We start from the raw sequence: 18,696 nt of genomic DNA, 5'->3' as shown, positions 1-18,696 counted from the left end.
TACTGACAGAAAGAAAAGCCATATTTTTCTTCACCAGCTGGTCCCCAGGCTTTATTTACTGGTAATTAATAAAATAAGCTGAAAATACTTCCCACTGTTTCTAGGCCTTTCCTAATATCTTAAATTAAAATCTCTCTACAATATTAGGAGATTAAAAATGAGCACATCACCTAGATGAAAGAGACAAAATATGTTGGAGAAGATATTCTGTTTTGTAGACAGGGCAACAGAGGCACAGAATGTTTTGATGTATAAATTTGCCTAAACTTCTTATGCAACAAGTCCATAAACAGAGCTAAAACCTGAGCTCACATGTCCTGAGCTCTGCTCCAGGGGTGTACATTTTGGTGCTAACAGGAGTTTTCAAAATGTCAACATCTCACTAAGGGAGACTTCTCAGAAATCTCCCTGGCTTCAGGATGGAGGACAAGGTCACAACTGCAACACTATTTTCTGAGAATGCAGCATCACTTTACTTTGTGCAATTCCCTTGCATAAGCAGCTGAATCATGGTTCTTATCTTGTTCAATTTTCATTCTAGATCAGAGGTGATAGATAGTAAGAGAAATTAAATCAGCAGTTCAAAGGAATGAAGGTGAGGTCTTACACATATGTGCAGTGTTTCATAGCTCTCAAAAAGAGGAAAAATTAATTTGACCTTTTCTGCTACACTATAATATTTTTTCTATTCTCTGCAACCCAATATTACAGACAATGTGAACAGAACACTTCTCTCCATTTGACTGGAAAATTGACAAGGATGACATCCATGCTCTTGAAAACACCAAGGTGAGCTAAATACAAAGAGGTGGTGAGAAATTTTATCTGTAGGATATTATGACTTCAGCAAACTTCATCGTGATCTCCCAAAGAGGAAAGAAAATGCAAAACAAGAGAAAGAACAGTATGGTAAAGGGATATGCAAAACTGTGTTATTAGTGATGTGCCAAGTTCATGAGACACATGTGGGAATGTCAGGAGAAAATTCTCAGAGAAAAATCTCTGGGAATGTGAACCACCATGCAAGGGCTGTCTAAATATCACATATTTTCAGTACATTGAAGTCAGCTGTAAAGTACCATTGCCACAGTGCCAGAAGATTTGTGTTAGACCTCTTTCACTGGGGGGCAAGAGTCAGCTGATGTCATGATGCTCAGGACAACCAAAGAATTAAGAGGGACTGCTGTGTAAGCATTTCAGATCTATATTCTGTGCATTTGTCATGGACATGTTTATATAAACATGTCTGTTAAAACTGCTGTTAAGATATTTTCAAGCCAATGAAACAGCCAACTTGTTAGATAAATAATGTGGAAAAAATCTCTGAAATTGCAAATAGATATTCTGTGGCATAAATTACCTTCAGCTGTAATTTCTTAGCTAGTATGACTTTAGTGTTTTTAATTTGTGCAGCATCTAGTACAAGCAGGGGCTGATACAGTAATTTGAGAATTATATAACATCAATAAAAAAATCTGGTACTTACAAAAATCTGCTTGATGAGCATTTTTCAACTTTATGATTCTTACAGTAAGCAAGGAGTAAGGTGTCATTTCTTCCTGCTGAAATAAAAACAAGCAAAAAACAAAAATGAAGGAGATGCATTTTAAAGTTTTGAATATGTGTATTGACCGTAATGCAACCAAACATTGAAAAGAACCAAGGTTCTGCTAAAGTTGTCTCTTCCAGTTGGCATCACAGCAAAAATGTAATAGGCAGCAAAATCCACAAACTTTCTCCACAAACTTCATTGACCCATAAAGCCTGTAACTATCTAAGCACAAAGAAAAGGTGTGCAAAGACAGGATGAATAGGAAAGTTAAGATGGCATAAATAAGCTGAAAAAGTTCATTTGGCCAGTAACATTGAATTGTACACATGACCATCAGCAGCCAAATATGAAGACAAAATTCAGTGAATCCAGAAATCAGAGATGCTTCAAATTTGGTTTGCTATTGAGCAGCAGCCTGTGTTGTGCTGTAGGTACAATCAAAGCCTACACAGAAGATTTTTCTTTTAATGCAATGCTTGGATAGTTGGAGAGAAGGGAGGGGAAAGATGGGTCTTTTTATGTTTTATTGCTTAAGAATCATTTTCATGAGAGAGACGTGACTAAGGATGAGTGTTAGCACCTTAGGAAATGTCTCAGGACTACACAACACACAGCTTTGGACAAACACTCCTAGTTTGCTTTGTGGGAACAGAGGTTTTCCTTACCTAGGATGGTTATCTGATTGATAGACATGGAATAGTTTTGACTACAATCCTTCATTTCAAAGGTGGCTACCTCCAATTCCTTGTGAAAGGTGCCAGGTGTGACCACCTGGGTCTGTAAAAGTTGTGACAATCACATGTGCTTGGATTTCACATCTCCAGAGAGCATACTCATCCTAGCAGCAGCTAGAGCAAGCAGGATATCAGGAGAAAACAGACAATGCTTACTATGGCTGCAGCACAGGTGGTTATATTGATACTCTAACTGTGGGAACAGTTGGGGAAAATTCATCAAAACAGCTCAAGTTTATAGAAAGGAAAGAGAGTTGAATCATGGTAGTACTAAAGGGACTGAAAACAAAGGGTTAAATCAGTCCCGGGGATGGCTCCCTCCCTCCCTGAGTAGGAAATGAAGCAGACAAAAAGGAGGAATTTCAGAAATTTCAGAAGGTACTGAGTAATCAGTTCTGCAGTTGATGTATAATTATGGTAGTACAGGTCTTGTTACATAACATAAAATGATTGCAGTGAATGAGGATGAGGCTCTGCAAGGGAAAGAAAATGCAAAAGGTCAAATCCTGAGATCTGAATGCTACTGCTACATGAGGAGCTTTAATCTGCATACAAATACATTATCAGCAGATCCTGAATTGAGTATCTCCAATAAAAGGGGAGAGTATAAGTAATGTATCTATAAATAATATGTATTTTTAAAAAGTCACCTTGAGTTACTCACGCTATGAAATAATTAGGAATTTTTAAAGGACTTCTGAGCAAAGCATTAATGAAAACAAAATACTACAGCATCAAAATGAAGCAGATTTAGGAACAGGGAAGTGTTAGTTTGCAGTTCTAGTAGCAAGGGTCTGTGGAAGTTATAAAATGGCCAAACTTATTATAATGCCACTAGTGTATTTGCAAAAAGATATTCAGACAAATAATACTGAAGGCACAGTATATAGTGGGTAAAGAAATAGATGGCCACTTAAGTGACCAGCAGGTAGGTGGTCACTGATATTCATAAAGAGCTCAAGGAGAAGTTCAGATAATGGCAGAAGACAAATAGATCAGTGATTCTTAGTAAAATCACAACATGAAACATTACCAATGAGAAGGGGTGGCCAAAGAAAGAAGCTGTTATGAGAGCTAATGACCAAAATTTGGAAAAGAATCTGAAGTGGAGGAGAGCTGGTTGAAGATGATGAAGTAGTTAGGAGATGTTATCTATTTTCTGAGAAACTTCAATTAAAATAACAGGGAGAAACTCTAGAATGAAATAAGAGAAAGCACTACAAAGGTGCTGCTTCTGTGACAAAAGTCAAAGACTGTTAAAAAGGTCAAAGCAGAAGAAATCAGTGAGACAAGACAGTACATCAGCTGAAGTGTGTAGAGCATTGGACCATGGGGAATCCATCATGACAAAATTTAGCTTAACCTCTCAAATAATTTCCATCTCTATAAGAATGAAAGACATGAAGGTCATAGAAGGAAATTGCACAAAAAATGCACAAAATTTCCAGGTTATGAAGTTGTCCAATAAAATGGCAAGATTGATGTTTTTATAAAACACTGGGTAATTGAAAGGCATGTTAAATAGAAGCCAGTGCCTAATACAACCATAAGACTTGCACAGGAGCTCAAGTTTATGACCAGAAACCACACCAGAATGTCTTCAGGGAGCTGACTGGTTAAAATGCTAACACTTTTTGCTGTGAGGAACAGAAGCAGCACATCCAAAACAACAAGTGGGCTAAGTGCCAAAAAAGTGCATTCTCTTCATCAGGCTACAAAGAATAGAGTATCTTGGCTTCTTGGTGGGTGTATTCCAAAACTAAAAAACAAATTAATCATTGTTGTTCAAAGTCATGTGTAAAGCACAGGATATTTTACATGGCTGTGTTCTAAACAGGAGAGGTAAGATCTCAGCAGCTCCACACAATTGTGAATTGTTGTTACAGTTTCCTGAAAATTTAGCAGTGGAGCATAATTGACTTTGCACTATACATAGACAATAGCTAAATTCCATGCACAGCCCCAAGCATATTTCTCTAAACCAAATCCAGTAATTATTCAGTTTATCACACAGCTATACAAAGTCCTCTCAAATTGAAACAAGTACTTAGGCAAATGTTTGAGCACTTGCATTAAGGAAAGCTTTGTACCTGTTTACTTTTTCTGGAACTCAAGGCCTGCTACAAGCATGTTATCCTTTCTAATAGCTCTTAACTAATGATTATCCTCTTGTTGAAGATGGCGAGTTATAACTTGCAAAAATTGAGGCAATTACCAAAAGCTACCCAGGAAACCCAATACCTGTAAGAGGCAGAAATTGGCCAGTTCAGACAAGTCTTTAATGCCAGTTTTCTATCAAGATTTATGACAGAGGAGAGAAGATCTATCTCTTATCTCCAAGCCAGGAGATAAAAAAAGAGTGTCGGAGAATGTTTTGTTGTTAAACACCTGTGGACAGCAAACAGAATTTTCGGAATTTCCTATGGCACAGAGAAATTATGGCATAAATAATGAATTGAAGCTGTGGAAAGGGTCCCATATGTGGGAGTTTATGGCCACAGGATTTTTTTTTTTTAATTACTTCATGTGTGTTCTAAAACATATGCTGGATCCTAACAATCTTCATGCAAATGTAACTCTGTTAGTAGTAAAGAGGGGTTGCTCTTTTAGCCATGGAAATTCTAAATCAAAATAGAACTTCAGTATGAATACATTAAATCATTACAAAACTGCTGAGGAGATTGGGTCATTGTTTTCCTCAGCAGCTGCTTTTCCTGCTTTAGTACATTCTGTTGCTGAGCTTTGGCATACACACAGATACACAGATCAAATTAGGAGCACCTAAATGCCATGTTAGTTTTGGTTATGCCACTTTTCCCTTTACAGCAAGTTTCCCTCCTCACTGGTAGCTTGTACCTTTTGTACACTAATATCCATCTTTAGGAGCTGCCAGCATGCTGTTAACAAGCGATCAGTTTGATCAATCAGTTTGATAAGGTTGTGACATACATAATAGGCAAGACAATGTTTGTAGTTTTCACTTCATTTGGTAGTCTGGTTACATTAAAAAAATAAATAAACAAAAACAAACAACCAAGCATATATGAGCTATAGATACTTGAATCTTAAATGATGCCATCAAAAGTAAATTTTCTTTTTATTTGGAGCCCCCTTGTTTTACTTTGAGGCAGTTCAACACAATGCCAGCAGCAAAAACCATTACTGATAGAGCTGCTATATGTTTGATTCAATTACATCTCTGCCAGAGGCCCTGCAAAGGTTCCTAGAGTTGTTCTTTCATTGTGAAGAGGTGCACAAAAACAGGGAACAAAGGAAGCACTTGTTCTGAAAACTGGCATTAATGACCAAACCCCAAAGGTTCACCATGCTCTGACTTTCCAACTCTGCCAACATTCTCCATTTGTTCTGGAGCGCCATTAAGTCAATAGATAGCATTAGAAGAAAGCCAAAATCAGTCTCATTTTAACAGCAAATTAAGAATACTTTCACTGAGGGATTTATCTAAGGAATAAAACCATGAAAACAACACATTCTGTTATTAATACTGTGCAGATGTTGCATCTAAAGAAAATTTTCTTTCATTAAGTATTCCTATTTCTACACAACCACGTAAATCTTTAATAACCAAATCTGGAGCAAAAAAAAGATCCTACCCTTCTCAAAAATGTATTGGTTTAGTCCCCCATATTTTTAGTTTGTTGAAATATGGTACCTTAGCATCATCACTTGGGGCTGCATAGTGCATCATCCATTTTCTTTCTTCATTTTCCAAGGGACTTGATTTTCTGCTTGAATGCTGCTGAGGGAAGAAGAACAGGAGATGAAAAAAAGAGTAAATTTTTTTTTTACTTATTTCAATTTCCCACTGTAGCATTCCAATGTGAAACAGGCAATTTGCACCTCTTCATTGTGGGAAATAAAATGAAAGTACCACTTCTGTGCTATATAGAAAGATTCTGCCTCTGGGTCCTGGTAACTGCAAATATCCAAGAAAGAACAAGAACAATCTTGTTTTCCTGGAAATTTATGTCCTATAGATAACAGGGCATTTGACCTGTTGTAGATCAGGGGCAAATCTGAATCAAAATTCCGAGATTCCTGCTAGGGTTGTTCAGTTTTCCACTTACCTGAGGTAAGGCAGAGGTTGATGCCATCGAGATCGCTGCTACATTAAAAGCAGCTGCTGCAAACAGCACCTTAGCACTGGGCTCCACAGGTGCCAGTGCCTCCTGAAACAAATTTACAATCTTGAAGAAGTCACAGAAGTTGCTGAACAGGTGTTTTATTGCACTGAGTCAGAGCTCCACCCCTCCACGATTTCTGGAACAGGGAAATTTCCCACCCACATTATTTGTCCAAAGAGCAGCTGCTGCGAGGTGTGAGCGCTCACATCTGCAGCTCTTGTGGCTGAACAGAGCCTGCTGAGGGATGAAGCTGTTCCCACCTGGGGCTCAAGGAAATGCAGTAGCTCCTGTAACCTGACTGATGATATGACAGAGATCATCTCTGTGAGATAGCCTTACACTGATATTCTAAAAGTGGGCATAGCAATAGCCTAATAAACACATCAACATATTTCCCCCATGCAAACACCTGAATTCCATACATGAGTACATCCATAATAAAAAATAAATTTAAAAACAGCTAAGGAGATGATCATCAGAATGGAGACATTTACATATGAAGATAATAAGAATTCTTTTGAAGGAACATTTTTCCTTGAAAAGTGCTGTTGCATCATGATTTCTGTGTTTTGTACACTCTGTGTACACAAGAACACTTGTTGTGTTCTATCTCAAAATAAATTAAAGAAGGTATGATAAGAAACATTTCTCTGGTCCCTAAACCACATTGTATCATTTTTTTCCATTTGAAATGTACTTATTTTTGGGCTTCACATTTAGTACACCATGCAGCTTAACTTAAATGAGATTCAAACATTTCACCTTGAAAAATCATTAAATGTTCCCATAAACTACTATACCAATTTCTGATGCAAAAAAGGTCCAGATTTCTTAGCAACTGTATTGAAATTCTCATCTGGCTGGACACTATTAGTAGATTATTGGAATTTAGTAGATTGATCCAATATTTTTTTGTTGGATTTTTTTTTAATCTAATGAGGATCTGCATGTGTTCGGCACACCTCTAGGAAGCTCAGTGATTAAATTTTCTAAGACATTATGCAAGCATTATTAGGCATGCACACGTTTGCATTGAAAGTCCTCCTGAATGATTAAAATTAGTACTTATGAAAGAACTTGAGATTAACAGGATGACAAAGCATCCTGCTTCCTCTTAGAGATGGGCATACGTGTGAAATCACTGCCACTCTGACTGTGGCTGAGTTTTGTACTAGCACCTTGAGTAACAGAAACCAGACACAAACCCAATGACTTCTAGAAGTCTCATTACATACTTTTCTTATGTGAACAGAGGAATCAATATGAAAAGTTGCTCTTACAAGAAGAACAAGTTAAGACAATCTGATTATTTTACATGGAACCTTCCATCCTTCCTAAAGTTTGATTTCTTAGGTTTAATTTTGTATCTACATTATCTTTTTTGTTGTTGCTTTTTGAAAAAAGCACATTTATTTTCTCATGAAATGCAAGTGAAAGCTTTGCTTTTAACTTCCTTTCTCACCTTCATTGTATTGTATTGGAACTTTCTGGAACTGCTTAATTGACACCAGAATAAGATAATCTACAGCAATAGGTTAATGAGAGTCACAAATCTCTCCCATTCCTTGACTGATATCTTAGTTAATGTGAGCACCTGCATCTCTGTAAAAAAAAAAAAATTAGAATTTTTTTTTCTGTGAGAATGGTCACAAGAAACAGTTTAGACAGAAGTAACTGCACACATAAAATCACACACATTTTCTCTTTCTTCTGCTACAACCTACCTATGTCCCTGGCTGAAGTGCCTAGAAGCGTTTCAATACCACAACTGAGGCATGAGAATATCTGTTACAACTTCATTGTAATTGTACTACACAAAGGTTGTCAGATCGAGGTCTTGTTTCTGAAATGTATGGAAGCTAATGGGTGTGAGGTTTTTACATTAGACCCCGTTTTCATTTACATTTTCATATTGCACCTTTGCTATTAAGACAAAAGGAAATGAGGTGGGGGAAGAAGCCTTCAGCATCTCTTGGGAAGATGACTAAGAGTTGCTTATTGCCTAACAACTAACTTTTCTTTCCTGACTCAAGCCTTCCCTATATGAAATACCTGTTCTTTAAGCTCAAGTCAGAGGTAGCCCAAGGTACCTTTGACTCAAAGCTGGCACTGGTATTGAATTTCCTAAATTAGTTCAAAGTTCAAAATTGCTTTTAGCTATGAAGCACCATTCCTTTTGAGGCAAATGCATCCTTTTCACAAGGTGTGCACGTAGGATGCACTTGGCCATTAAATCTTCAGAAAGTTAAACTCATGGTAGAAGTTGGTTCTGTTTTCTCTGTATTGAACAGACAAAAAAAACAAACAAACAAACAAAAAAAACCCCTAACCAAAAAAAAAATAAAAAACCCACAACCCAAAACAAAACAAAAAGTGGGGCAACTGCAAGTACTGACTAAACACCTGCACAATGGATTCTTCAGGAGAAGCCTAAATGTCCAGACTGCACTTGACACCTAACTTCCAAATGTCTGAAGGCACCTGAGATGAATCCCACCCTAGGTAATCTGCATGCCCTCTTTAGTCACTTGTTTCCAAAGTCACTGATGCTGAGGGAACCTGACATTGAGGAACCTGGTTTTGTTGTTAGCACGTGATTCATTCACCCTGTTGCAATGTGAAGCTGAAAAATACTCTTGGGCAAAAGCTCTATTAGCATATAAATGAAAAATCCTCCTGGTATCCAGTCAAATAACAAAGAAGAGGTTTTTCGATTACCAAGGTGGCAGAGAATGCAAAATTCAATGTGAGGAGTAGCAGTACAAACTTCCAGATGTACCCAGGTTCAGGATCACCAAAGGCCCTGTGGTGGTATAGCAGACAGCCTGACTTGGGACTGCTGTCCATAAAGCACAGGCTGTGCAGTGGTACCTCATGTCCAGGTGCATAGAGGGACTAATATCAAGCTGGTTTTTCAGTGAAACCCCAGGTTGCAATCTGCAGAAGTTCAGTAACAGCCTTATAAGCATCTGAGACAAGTTTGGGACAAATGGGAAATCACAGAATTACAGAGTCATAGAATCACTATGTTGGAAAAGACCTCCAAGGTCATCAAGTCCAACCCATGCCCTGACGCCCCAACTAAACCATGGCACTGACACATCCAGTCCTTTTTTAAACACATCCAGGGATGGTAACTCAACCACCTCCCTGGGCAGACAGTTCCAGTGCTTGATCACTCTTTCCGTAAGAAACTTTTTCCTGTATTTTCCAACCTATATTTCCCTTGGTGCAGCCTTATGTCAGAGGGAAAGACTGACAGGAGATGGCTGCAACAACTCTTGAAGAAATGAACTCCTGACTTGTGGGAAGAGCCCCAGTGGTCAAATGATACATGTAGTGCAGCTCAAGGAACAGAGAAACTTTGCTGGGCCATCCCAAGATACCATACTTATAGCAATTCTGGGATCTGTCTGCCTGCTGATGAGCTAGTGGTGAACTTTCACCCAAACCTGCTCTGCCTTGAAACTGTTTTCATTTAAGGGTTTTTTCTGCAATGATTTTTGCCCCCCTGACTAGTCTGATGGTGTCTAAGACTACAATAAACACATTCTAAAACTACAACTATAACTGAGCTAGGAATTCAACATTAATGTTCAAAAATGTGGGTAGGATCAGATTTAATTATTAAAAGATTTACTAAAGTGACTGCTAAGGACAAATAAAAGATCAGATAGATTTTGTGGGTTTTTTCCACTTTTCTCAATCATTCTTCATGATTTTTCTTTTCAGCCTCTTTCCCACCCTTCACAGCTTCTCTGCAGCCTACAGATGCTTATGTCTCTTCCCTATACTTGGGCTTTTGACATCAAGTGCTTCAGCACACGTTCCTCTCAGATTTTTCAGACCACCTTTCTGAACATAGGAGAAAGGGAGCTTCTCTGAAAGCCCTTCTGGTTCCTTCCTAATTATTATCTTTACTAGAAACAGCCATGTTCTATTCAGGGATATAGGTAAATGCAGCTAATGTGCATCAGTGTGATGCTTCAGGCATCAAAAGTATTATTACATTGTGGCCCATCTGAATAAAAGCAAAGATGTTCAAGTCCAAGTCAGAAATCAAGAGTTCATAACAATCTCCATGAGAGCAATGCTGAGTATCACACACAGGAATGAGGCTTTGATATGGCAATGACTGTGAAACTGTACCTGATCCACACAGCTGCTTCTGGTGACCCAGAACTAGATAAATATAGCTATATGTCGTAATGAGAAAGGTATACATAAGCATATTTATCTGTAATTCAAATATCTGTAATTAAAATATAATTAATATAGAATTCATCTTTTAGATTGGAAAAGACCTCTAAGACCATTGAGACCAACTGTTAATCTAACACTAGTGAGTCTACCACTAAACCATGAAGGCATTAGGACAGAAAAATGAAATGGCTTGAGAAAATCTAGACCACAAGGTAAAATCAGAAGAAAAAGGAGTGTTTCTATCCACTAGAAATATTAAATCACTTTTAAAAGGACTTTGTATGCTCACTCCATGACAAAAAGGGAATATATATATTTGTTGTTACATATATGCAAACTTCACTCAGACTCAGAAAAAATGTGTATTCAGAAAATATTTCAGAAACTCTCCAAGAAGTGCTTAATGTCCTGGACAAATACTAATAGTACCTCATATTTGCAGGGTCATTTGGTCTATTTATTCTTTCACAGAACATAATCTCAACAGAACAAAATGCCTTTGGGTTTACTATCTTTGTCTAATATGTGACATCATAGGCTGTCATCAGTTTTGAATTTCCAGCATTCATTGCAGTTAGCTCCAAGGGATAAAGTATATTACAAAAAACTAATTGATGCATAAATCTGTTGGTTACCAGAGAGCATTTCCTTACTATAGACAGAAAAACGCCATTTCCCATGAGAACTATTATATGAGAGTCTCAGGCAAGATCAAGGGGACTCCAATGCAGGTGACAGGCTCAGCCCTGATTCTGGCAGCTCCTTCAAGCTTTCCCTATTGTTAAGTAGGGTCTCTTTTACCTCCTCAGTGTAAAAAGTGGCCACAGAATCTTTCTGAGTGCATTGCTTTTCCAGCCAAGAGATGCATAGCCAGCGTGCTTCAGCACACATCAGGAGACTGCATTTCTCAACACAGCAATGCCTCAGGATTTGATATAATGAAATTCCTAATTTTTCTGTCATTTTCTATGTTACAAAAGGCAATAGAACAGTGCATTATGAGACCACAGCCCACATCTGATGCAGATGACTCTGGTGTGAGAGCTCTGGTGAGAATACACAAGGACATCCTTAGTGAAGGCATAGCCAGATGAGGAAAGGCTGCCAGCCACTGTGGGTATTTCCCACCCCATTTGCCGGCTGAAAAGGAAGCACAGGGTTAGGTGATGTACTCACTCCAGCTCATCTTGCAGTGCTGCAATTCCTTGTGCCTCTTCCCTGTATGAGAAAGGCCTGGCTGTTGCAGAAGCTCTTGCATCCAGTATCTCCCTCGTGTGCTGTTCATTCATTGCACAATCTGAGCTGGTGCGCATGGCAGCCAGTCTTGCCCCATTTACAGCATGTTGTCACTGGGAAGATGGAGTGATAGCCTTTCCAGGGCACCTGGTAGGTCATGTAAGCAGTGCTGAACAAGCCCAGGCTCTGTTGGGAGTCAAAGCTGCCCTTTGCTCCATCTGAGCTATCACACGTGTTCTGTGCCAGCTGTCCATGGGATGGGGTCTCACTGGTGCCACATACATGACTCCACATGGATGTTCACAACCCAGTGCCATTTCTCAGGGACTCCAAAAGGCTTCACAGCTGTCTGTGGAGCCAAGTATGGGAGGATTTGGGACTGGTAAGCAGAAGAGTCTCACCATCATTCCACATGCTCCAGCTGAATAAAATACAAACCTGTGCATCAATCTAGTGTGGCTGCTTACTCACGAAAGGGGTAATCACAAAGATTAAACTATGTCAACAGCTCTGTATGGAAACACTTTAAAGAAACCATTGCAAAACATCTTAAGGAAGTGTTTCAGAAATGCGTAAGGAAAGAAACATTCTCCAGGAGATCGAGATAGGCAACTATGTAAGTACATCCTATTACATGCTAAATTAAATCACCATTGCAACATTATACTGTGCAAAAACTCAGCGACATCAAAGCCAAGCATGACTCCTAGGTCAGGTCAAGAAAACACAGATTAAAGAAGAACAAATTCTTAATGGTAAACATTGCTGAATCGCCATTATAATAAATGTAAGGGAGCCACACGTTACTAAAGCATGTGGAAACCTGTCTAAACAGCTCTTGCATAAACTCTCACATGGGTTTGATATTTTGATCCTATGTGATGTAACAATAAAAACCTACTCAGTTAGATCACATAGCATAGATAGGACATGAAAGGAAAATTAATTATTTGCTGCATTCCCACAAGTCCAAGACAATAACAAGCTCACGTGTGCAAATAAAAAGGAAATGTTTATGAAGAGAAAGCAAAATGCTATCAAAGGTTTGGAGTTACTACTTCATATAAAAAGCAAAATAATTACTAATTATACAGCTAAATCAGGGATGGTAATAAAACACTTGTTTAAAAAGAAGACACTTTATATGTATCATCAATAAATAATGAAGATGACCACATAGTCATACAACATGTAATAAGAGAACAGAGATCATTCTTACCAATTAGTTTCTAAAACATAGTCTATGATTCTTGACTATCTATGCTTCAGCTATTTTAATTCCTGGTATACTGCAGAACTATAGAAATAATGTGAATGTTGTGCCAATTTTAAAAAGCAACAAAAGGGATGTAGTAATGTGCCAGTAATTTGGTTACCTTGGCTGCCACTGCCATAATGAACACAATATCTGACTAAAAAAATCAATTATCATATATTACCAATCTGGGTTGTCTTGCTAGTCCTCAAAATGTGGGATGGTAGTCATGCATGCCAAATGCTTCATCATCCCTGAAGTAGTTGACAGAAATACCTAAAATAAAGAGTTGGTTTCAAGCTCCACACATTTTGTACAACATTTGTTAATGTATGCATGCTTATATTATATATAACTTTCAGCATACAAAGCTATTATACACTGAAAACTGCACTCCACCACACAAGGGAGTGTTTTGCCAAAAAAAGATTGTTGATGTGTAATTAGTTGGACATAGGACAGTCATTAACTAGTACCATTTACTGTCTGGACAGCATATGGTTCCACCCAATCAAATTCCATATATATGGGTGTGTGCATGTGTGTGTGAATAAAAACACCAGGGGAGATTTAGAATAAAAATTTATGTCTGAAACACTTTGCATGAAAGCAGAAGTAAGAGACCTACATCCCTCGCAGGTGAACTGAATGCCTCCTGAACCATGAATATGTTCAGTAAAGAGCTTAAGAACCATATAGCTGGGTAATAAAAGAACAAGGAAAAAGGATAGGAAAGTTGGTGGAAGTTCATATTAATAAAGAGATATAACTGGTTTTTTTTCCTTATTAAACTTTGCAAAAGCCTCACTTATATTGGGACTATGCACAGAAATTGCTCTTCAATTTCCTTATTTGAGGTGTGTTATAGAGGTGGTGCCACCGAGAGACCAAAACATGTGCTGTTCTATGGATGCATTGCTCTTGCAAGGCAGGTTACTGAAGTAGCCTTTTAGTGACCTGAGTGCAATAAGGTTGCAAAGGATGTCAAAGCAATTACAAGATGTCTTCCCAGAAATGTGCATGGCATAGCAAAATGGTGATGCAAGGTAACTGCATGGAAAAAAGTCTTTCTGGGGTTAGCATTAGCCAGAGCTTCCCTGTAAGGTGATGAGCAGTTTTGGTAAGCCCTGAGCTGTTTCTGGAAGCCCATCAATAGGAAATAGTGTTTTTCAATATGAAGAAACAGATTTTGTTCTATCCCGAAATACCACTTTTTTTTTAGTCTATTGTGAAAAGAGTAAGATTTTTTTAATGCAAAGACTGAAAAGAAAGTATATATTAGGAAGGTAAAGAATATTCTGTTTTTGAGGAATTTTTAAGAGTTTACTCATCTCAAACCCTATTGAACATTTTCATGAGTGCTTTGGAAATAAACAAGGCACCCTGACTGGCCAGATTTGCAGAAGAACAAAGAATGATGGAGTAATGCTAAGGACAGGGCAATCATAAAAATGATCGGAGCTGTTTGATAGGCTGGTCTGATTAACCATAGTAAAATCTAATGCACTGGAGTGCAAGTTATGATGAAAGGACTGCCAAATGTGTGTTACAATTTACTCCCCCCATACAAAAGGGAAAACTGGAGTGTGGAAAATAACTGACCAGTTTATGGAAGACAAACAACTTGTCAGAAGCCTTTAAAAACAAATGAGGACAACTGGATTCTAGATATAGAAACTGGGAACTCATTTATATATAAGAATATAAGAATAACAAAGCAATATTTATCTCAGTGTGTAGCAGTAGTGGGAAGTGTACTGAAGTCTGCATTTGATAAAGAGACCATGAAGAATTGGAGAGAGTGCAAGAGCAGAGATACAGTCAATATATCAAATAAAGGGGTGTTTAAAATCAGAATTTGAAGGGTTGCATCTAGTGGTTTGACAAAAAGAAGACTGTGATGTAAAGTAGGTATATTTTATAAAATTGATCCTTTTAAAGAAACAGTTGTTATGCAATGGCTTTTAAGGTACTAGGAAAAGATGTAATGTGCTAATATCTGGTCTCTGGCCAAAATAAACGAGGCTGGAAACAAGGTTCATACCCATTGCTGGAAGATGATCATTGACCACAACACAGCTCCACAAAATGTGGTGACTTTACCATTCTTGACATCTATAATAGAAGAGGGATCATTTTTCTGCAATATAGACTTTGGTCAACCACAGATGATCAAGACTGACATTTCAGTAACTTCATGGCAGGTAACAGTCTGACATCTAACAAGTCTAACAAGATGATCTGATGGTATTTTTGGCTTTTATAAGCCATGGGAAGAAATCACATGAACAATCTAGTACAACGTAAAGCTCATTTGTTATTTTACTTGTTCTTCCACAGCATAAGAGCAATTCACCAGAGTTAAACAAATCAATAGCTCTTTACAGTGTTATAAAATGGATTTATTAAAGGAGTGCAAGCTTGCAGGACCATTTAGCAAGCAAGTGTGAGAAAGCCCAGAAAATTGTCCCTCAGTGTTCTGCTAAAGGCTTGGAAACAAGGATTGCAAAGGCAAAAGATGCAATCAAGCTAGATATCCCTCCAGGTTCAGCTTTAACATCCAAACACCTTTGCAAGCCGTCTTCATCTCTCCTAGGAACTTCCAAGTTATTTATTACACTTCCTGCTGAACTTCCTCTTCAGGTTTCACATGTAAAAGGTGTAAAAGCTTCCTTCAAACTTGTTGAATCTTGAGTAAGGTCAGTCAGAAAATGTCTAAAATGAGACATTTTTTTAAATGACCACAGTGGATTCAAAAAGCCTATTCATTTGATGGACATCCTAGAAGAAGAGGCAAGCACAGATCTATCCAGTTCCCCACTGGTTTGTGAATGGCTGGAGCTGGAAGCATTAGTGATACCCTGTAAGGAAGTTACATCTGCCCTGCTTGTAGCTCTAAGAGCCATTGCTTGACATGTGCACACTTACTGTGCAGAGAAAGTGAACTGGTCATGACAAAATCAGTCCTGTCTCACTACAACACCACCAATTTTCAGACTTTAATTCCGGAAGGATAGGTGCAAAGCAAAGAATTGCTGAGAGACAGAACCCGTTCTAAGAATCTACCCTGGACAAACCCCACTATTAAAGCTTCAACTTTTCAGCAGTACAGAAATAAAAGCATTACTACATCCAGAGAGCTCCCTTAAGGAACAAGGCAGGCATTTCACAGGCACCCCTCCCTGTCATTGACACTTCTCTGTATTCTGAAATTGAGAGCTGCACAGAGCACTGTTGTCCTTGGCTGATCTGTCATTGCAGAAACACTGTGTCCTGCTCCCTCTGCCAGACTGATGATGCTGTTTAAAGCTTCAGTGACACGACTCAGTCAAGCACACTGTGAATATCTCTATCTACCTGTTTGGAAAGCAGAGATAAAATCCTCCACATTAGCCTTGAAATGCAGCTGGCAGCCACAGAGGCCACCCCAGCAGCAGCCCACCCTGCTACCAACACTTTGCCGAGTAAACCCAATACAGGAAGACGTAAGATATTCCAGAGACAAGCATAAATTGGGAGAGGAGTGGCTGGAGAGCAGCCCTGCAGAACAGGGACCTGGGGTTGCTGGACAGCAGCAGGCTCAGACTGGGGCAGCAGTGTGTGCTGGCATCCTGGGATGCATCAAGCACAGCATTTCATACTCTAGACTTTATCTTCTGCATTCCAAAGATTTTTAAATGCTACAACAGGTGGTTTCAGTAGGCTACAAATTGTAAATAGTCTCCTGTTATGTACAACTGAGAAACTCAACTCAACCTGCTTAACCTTTCAACCTAAACTTCTAAAAGCATTACAGCCCCAAATTCCAAAAATCCACAAATGCACAAAAAAAAAATCCAACCAATCAAACCAACAACCCCAAACCTGACAAACCAACAAGTCATTTACATTGCAGACTGCAGTGAGGTCTCCCCTCAGTCTCCTCCAGGCTGAACAGACCAAGTGACCTCAGCCACTCCTCATACGGCTTCCCCTCAAGGCTTTTCATGGTGTTCAATGCTCTTGTTCAGACACTCTCCCACAGCTTAATATCTTTCTTTGTCTTTAATCACATTGCAGCATCCAAAACTACACAGAGGACTCAAGGTGAGGCCACCCCCGCTCAGAGCACAGCAGGACAATCCCTTCCCTTGCCCAGCTGGTGATGCTGTGCCTGATGCCCCCCAGGACAAGGCTTGGCCCTCGTAGCTGCCAGGGCACTGCTGACTCAAATCCAGCTGGCCACAGAGCCCCAGGTCCCATTCCACAGTGCTATTCTCCATATAGCATGTGCTTTTCTCTAAGCACACAGTGTGCCATGATCCCAGCCACAAACCTGTCCCAAAGGCTGCTGCTTTTCTCAGCATCACTTTGCAAATAAAAACACAAGCCAAGTTAATAAAATATGCTTTTAATGTGGTCTTGCCCTGACGATATCAGGCTTTAAACACTTAAAGCTCTTTCTCAGGGCACAAGCACCATGTTCATTATCACTTTAGCACCTCTTCTTTGTGGCCTGCCCATCCTCTGTACATACAATGATTCAACCTCATTGTTGTAACTCAATTGCAATCATTTGCTGCAGTGAAATTCTTCGGAGAAAAAGTTTTTCTTCAGTCTTTTTTGTTCACCTGAGATTACCATTTAGTGGATTGAGCACGAATGCTTTGAAGCCTGCTGCTAATAGTAAGAGACTTTCAGTCCCTCTGCAGGTTAAGGGACTTAAAAGCACCCTCTCTTGCCTGACATTATTTCTTTATCTGCCTTTTCCGTGCCACTGCTGTGCGCAAGGCCTGCATAATGAGGTCTTCATTATTGAGGATGTTGTATTCACCCAGCTGGACCAGGCGGTCGTACGCCTTCTCCGTGTACTGAAGGGAATATGTGGAATACGGGGAGCAGCAGCCGTAGAGATCAACCTTGCCATCTTCCATCTCTGACTCTGAGCGCCTCTGACCTAGGAGGAAGGGGTGAGAAATCACTGCTGAGAGAAATCACTCTGGTCATAAACAAGCAAACTCTAACAGAGGAAGGAAAGGGGTGTCACTCCACAGAGAGGGAGTTCACAGTGCAAATTACTTGAATGGCTTTAATTTAAGAAAACAAAAAATTATTCAAATTTGATAGCTCAGTCCATGGCTCAAGTGCATACCAGTGGCTTCACAGGATGAGGGGAGAAAAAAGGATGATTATTCCTACATAGATCTGCACTGTAGTTCTTAGCTGTACCTGAAGGTACCTACATTATGTATCTATGGATGTACACATTAGTAGATACATCAAAGTACCTGAAAACTAATTACCTGCAAGATAACTAGCTTAGGGATTGAAACATCACAGCCCTAGCATCAAATCTCACATGGTTAAAAAAATTAGCAACAGTAATGTTCGATGTATTGAAAAGAGTCAAGTGAAGTTCAAGAGTTGGAGTATTAAATATATTCCTTTTAATAGGCTGTCCGTGATGTAAACCTTCTTTTTAACATGTTTGAGTACTTGCCTGGTGCTTTGTATTTTTGGAAGGTATCATTAACTAGTGGGAAAAATAGCAGTACTGGTGCTCCTGGAGTCTCAGCACCATCAAAGAGGTAA

General features: G+C 39.0%; 1 protein-coding gene across 1 annotated transcript in view; it reads right to left on the bottom strand.

Annotated features, from left to right (window-relative positions):
- Nucleotides 1–18,038, bottom strand: part of LOC116997696 (cytosolic phospholipase A2 epsilon-like) — a 43,640-nt gene extending 25,602 nt beyond the window's left edge. Inside the window, exons 1-4 of the mRNA XM_033062773.1 lie at nt 17,880–18,038; nt 6,375–6,476; nt 5,960–6,043; nt 1,487–1,562 (exon numbers count right to left, since the gene is read on the bottom strand). Of these exons, the coding sequence (XP_032918664.1) occupies nt 1,487–1,562; nt 5,960–6,043; nt 6,375–6,476; nt 17,880–18,038 (421 nt within the window). The remainder of the gene's footprint in view (nt 1–1,486; nt 1,563–5,959; nt 6,044–6,374; nt 6,477–17,879) is intronic.
- Nucleotides 18,039–18,696: the final 658 nt, after the last annotated feature.

Source organism: Catharus ustulatus, chromosome 6, assembly GCF_009819885.2.
Source record: "Catharus ustulatus isolate bCatUst1 chromosome 6, bCatUst1.pri.v2, whole genome shotgun sequence".
Lineage (NCBI taxonomy): Eukaryota > Metazoa > Chordata > Aves > Passeriformes > Turdidae > Catharus > Catharus ustulatus.
The sequence above is the reverse complement of the archived record's forward strand: the minus strand, read 5'-3'. Positions and strand labels throughout refer to the sequence as shown.